Raw genomic sequence first — 4409 nt, 5'->3', positions numbered from 1 at the left:
TTTGGCCAGTGCCAGACTTCATCCCTGGCACCAGGGCACTAGCGGGGTTCACGGGCCTTTCCAGGGGAATGGAAAGAAAACCACTTGGAAGGATAGGGGCTCTGCTTATGTGTCTGAAAGAGTGTCTTGGGACAGGGATTGAGGATCCCACATGCCTTGCTGAGAGGTAGGTCATGAAATGGAGAACAGTCATGCAAACCCCACCACACACAAGGTACAGGGGCCTCCAGTGGAGTAGGCCCACCTGACCCCCATGGAATGACCCATCCCACAACCATGAAGCATAAATCTCCTGGACCCTGGAGGGGCTCCCTGCCTGGAATCAGAGTGCTGGGATGAGACAGATCATCTGTCTCATCTTGCTGGGGTCATTTGACCCCAGTACTCTTTCCTGCCATGGCAGGGGGTCAGACTAGATGATCTGCTCAGCTCCCTTCCGACCCTAGAAACTATGAAACCATCTCCAGCCCCTTCTGACCAGGCACAGATCCTGTGGGAACCAATCTCCCCAAAAATACCCACCCAAGCCCTCAGTGTTACTGTGCCATCCCAGAGCAAGAAGGAACAACATGAGGCTGCAGGTGCTGAGTGAAGCAGTATTTTATTGCGGAGAACAGCAAGCAGTTACCATACCCAGGAGATGGGACAGAGCCAGAACCCACGGCACAGGGGGAGATGAGAGCAGAGACACCACGCGGAGCTGGGAGTGCCTGGTGGTGGAGTGGCAGGGATGGGGAGCCACAGGGACAAGGGTGTTTCCTCAGATCTCGCAGATGGAGGGCAAACGAGTACCACAGTTAATAGACCTCCACTGACCATCTGGCAAGAAGGGGAGATGGGTTAGTACCCTCCTGGCATCACCTGGTCTCCCAGGCCCAAGCAACTCTGGACCCCTTGCCCCAGGCCCTAGTGCCCAACAGAGCCCCAGGTCCAGCGGGTTAAGACCCTCTTCCCTGTAGAGCCCCAGATCCCGATGACCCAGACCCCACGGTACTCCACATCATCCTGCCCCCGATACCCCTGTTCCCCAAAGCCCTAGATCCGCTTAACCCAAAACTCCACTGCCCCACAGTGCCCCAGCTCCCCCTGCCCCACTCTTCAGTATCAGAAGTCCTGGTCCCCTGCCCCAGGCCCCCTATTTCCCCATCCCTGTGCTCCTCACTGTTGGTACAGAGGGTTGTGCAGCCCCATCTGCGACGGCGGGGGTTTCTGGAGGCCCAGCAGGAGTAGTTCCAGGTGCTCCTGTCCAGCCACTGGCTGACGAAACGTCCTCTCTGTAGAACATCAGCACTGAGCTATATTGGCATGCCTGTACCATGGCAGGTGCCCAGCCACCGCCCCACAGAGCTGCCACTGCTGCTTAGGCCTTGATCTAACCCAGGGGTAGGCAACCCTCAGCACGGGTGCCAGAGTGTAGCATGCAAAGGCATTTTGCTTGGCAACTGCACCTTGGAGCAGAAGGCAGGGAAGGAGCTGGGGCTACGCCAACCACAGCAAGGATTGGGCCCCTTGTGGCTCCCCTGCCACCCACCCATGGCACGCCAATATCTTACATATCAAGGCTGCAGGGGGTTTTGGCACCCTACCGAAAAATGTTGCCGGCTCCTGATCTAACCCAACCTTCATGAGGCAGGGCAGGGGCTCTGGAAACGCTGAAGCCGGGTGGAGGACAATCCGTAGCAGGGCACATGTAATAATAATGGCACCAGTCTCTTGCACAGCACATACCCAGCTCATCTCATGGCCTGTGTTTGGGCTGACTACATACAGGGGGCCTAAGGTGACACTCCACTCCCAGCCTCCAGAGCTGGCTCAGGCCTGGGCGTAGGCTTGCTCTGAATGGGGCTATTGATTCAGTCACCTTCTGCCCATCCAGCATGCACTGAATGCATCAGGCCCAGATCTGGCACCAGCCTGGGTGGCTCTGGCTACAGCCCCAAACCAATGGGGAAGGAGCTATGGGGGCTTACCGAGCACACGGTCCTGCCTCCAATCCAAACCTGGCCACTGTTAGTATAAGTACGGGCCACATGGAGCAGGTAGTAGTTTATCCTGCTATTGTGGATGGAGGCCAGGCAGCCCCTGTAGCAGCGTACACATACATTCTGTGAGGAGAAAGACAGCAGACACTGAGGTCCTGCGCTGGCACCAGGAGTCACCAAACCACCAGTGCCTTCATTTGATACCTGCCAAGCGCATGGTCACACCTGCCACCCCACAGAAAAACCTCTCACCTTTCAATCACACCCCTAGCTCCCACAGGCACACCCAGCAACTTCCCACATCCCACACAATGCCCTGTTAGTCACACTGTCCAACCTCACATCCTCACCTTCTGCTCCCACAAGCACGCTGTGTTCCCCTTTTACTGCTTCCACACTCCTCTTCCCATCTGTATGCACTATCCACTAGCCTCCCAGACACTCACACTGACTGCCCCAGCACACCCCCAGTCCCATGCTCACACCCAGCACTCTGCATCTTCCACCTCCATTCACCACCCGACACTGACCAGCCACACGTACCATCTGCCTCCCGCGTGCTCCATCCACCAGCCCCTAGCCCTCGCAGCAGCCTGAGGAGCCATCTGCCAGCCTCCTCACCTGGGCTTGAGCGAAGGTCATGCTCCTTCTCACTATTAGGTACCGACAGGTCTTGTCCCCCTCCCCTGCCATCGTCACCATGGAGGTCTCAGTTTCCAGGGGGCAGGGCAGGTCCAAGTCCCCGGTCTCCGGTGCTGTTTCCTCCCCAGGAACACAGCTGTCCTGCTTGGCTGGCACCACTAGCTGCTGGACCTCAGCTGGGCAAGAAGATACATCATTGGCCCTTCCAGCACCATGAGGTGCCTCAGGCCCCAAGAGAACCAGGGCAGGGGAGGAGAGAGGGCTCCAGTTCCACTCTGATGGGGGTCGGGGCACAGCAGCAGTGGGTGAGTGCTGAGGAAAAGGGAGTAAGGGGTTTTCCTTGGGGTGGGGCGAGCATCTAGGGACAGACACGATTAGAGAAGGACTTACAAAATCTTTCAGCTGAGGCAGCTCCCAGCAGGGCAAACACCAGAACCAGGAGCAGCTCCATTTCAGGCAGACCCGGGGAGAGAGGCCTGGGAATAAGAGGCAGGGTCAGCTCTGAGGCCTACACCCCCAGCTAACCAAACCCCTAGCTGCTCTGGCCTGACCCCCCAACTACCCCATCTGGACAGACCAAACCTGCTCTTGCTGATGGCAGCTGGCAGAGGTCTGTGCATGGATCAGTGCCCATGACCGCTACAACAATTGGCTCCCTCCCCAACCCCTGCAGAAGGGTCCTTTCCCAGGGACCTCCACCCAGAGGAGACGAGTGAGACGAGTGAGAGGTGGGCAGGAGACCAGGGCTGTGGCTGGCCTGTGGCCATGGAGGTCACCATTCACCTACTCTCTAACATGAGCACAAGGGTGACCTGGGCACCCACTTCACATGCACAAAGGAGAGTGGGGCAGCCCAGCATGCGCCCTTGGCCTCTCCGACCCCCTGCCACAGGGTGGTAAGGGAAGACCCAGGGCACCCTGGGCAACCCCCACAGCCCATGGCCTGGGAGGCTCTGTTCCCTGGTGCATCTGGCACTGGCTATTGCAAGTCATCCCCTCCCCCACACGATGCAGGATGCTCTAGGGAGCCCCCATCTTTCACCTGCCTGGCAGTGCTGAGCATCCAGGTCCTCTGCAGCCTCTGGTGGTTGGCTCTAGCTGGTCCTGCCCCTTATATGGAGCTGGAGGAGGAAGCTGGGATGGCTTGCAATATTCCCCCACCCCCACCAGGCTCCAACCACTCAGCTGTGCTCCCATCACAGGAAGATGCTTTCACATGCAACATTTTGGGAGCTTGGGTACTGCCCCCGCCTCGACCCCAGAAGCAGAGATAGAAGGGGGCATGGGGCAGGATTGATGTGCATTGGCAGAGCTGTAGGGTATGTCAAGCCTCAGCTGGCAGGGGGTGCAGGTCTGCACTGAGGCTACTGTCAGAGCTGTGGGTGGGGGCCAGGAACAGGGTCTTGAACTGAGTGGCACTGGGAGGGCTGAGCTGGCAGGGACCTGCCGGCAGGGAGTGATGGGCATCAGAAGGACTGTAAAGGGAGCGCTGAGTCATGAAGAGCTATGTAGGTCCCGGGGGTCAAAGAGAAAGTCTCACCTGGCTTTTTTCTGGGCAGCGGTAGGAGTCCCTCAGCAAGAATCTAGGGCAAGGGCAGCTGGGAGCTCCTGGAAGGCCATGGCAATGCACATGGAGTACGCAGGGATGCACATGTACCCCCTGAGAGTGCTAGTGTACACCCTGACAGGCTGCGCTCCCTGCTTAGGTGATGGGCAGGGTGGGCAGGCGGGAGTACCTGTGTGCTCCCTGCGACTGCTGCCCAGGGAATGGGAGTGTTGGTTGTG

At 58.4% G+C, this 4409-nt stretch overlaps 1 protein-coding gene across 1 annotated transcript; it reads right to left on the bottom strand.

Moving 5' to 3' along the window:
* Positions 1–636: 636 nt before the first annotated feature.
* LOC109318119 (bone marrow proteoglycan-like) lies at positions 637–3094 on the bottom strand. Its single transcript, XM_019547166.1, has 5 exons — positions 3015–3094; positions 2604–2800; positions 1971–2105; positions 1163–1274; positions 637–819 (listed from the first exon to the last, which is right to left on the bottom strand). Exons 1-5 carry the CDS (start codon positions 3073–3075, stop codon positions 761–763), a joined length of 564 nt encoding a protein of 187 aa, XP_019402711.1. The 5' UTR covers positions 3076–3094; the 3' UTR covers positions 637–760.
* Between the last annotated feature and the right edge of the window lie 1315 nt (positions 3095–4409).

The sequence above is a fragment of the Crocodylus porosus genome, unplaced genomic scaffold (assembly GCF_001723895.1).
Source record: "Crocodylus porosus isolate Cpor-Errol unplaced genomic scaffold, CroPor_comp1, whole genome shotgun sequence".
NCBI lineage: Eukaryota > Metazoa > Chordata > Crocodylia > Crocodylidae > Crocodylus > Crocodylus porosus.
The sequence above is the reverse complement of the archived record's forward strand: the minus strand, read 5'-3'. Positions and strand labels throughout refer to the sequence as shown.

Excerpts from the sequence above, each read along its gene's own strand:
- LOC109318119 (XM_019547166.1), bottom strand. The coding sequence starts at position 3,075 with ATGGAGCTGCTCCTGGTTCTGGTGTTTGCCCTGCTGGGAGCTGCCTCA. Across the intron at positions 1,275-1,970 it reads GAGGCAGGACCGTGTGCTCG|AGAGGACGTTTCGTCAGCCA; the intron begins GTAAGCCCCCAT and ends GATGTTCTACAG. Across the intron at positions 820-1,162 it reads CACAACCCTCTGTACCAACA|ATGGTCAGTGGAGGTCTATT; the intron begins GTGAGGAGCACA and ends CCTTCTTGCCAG.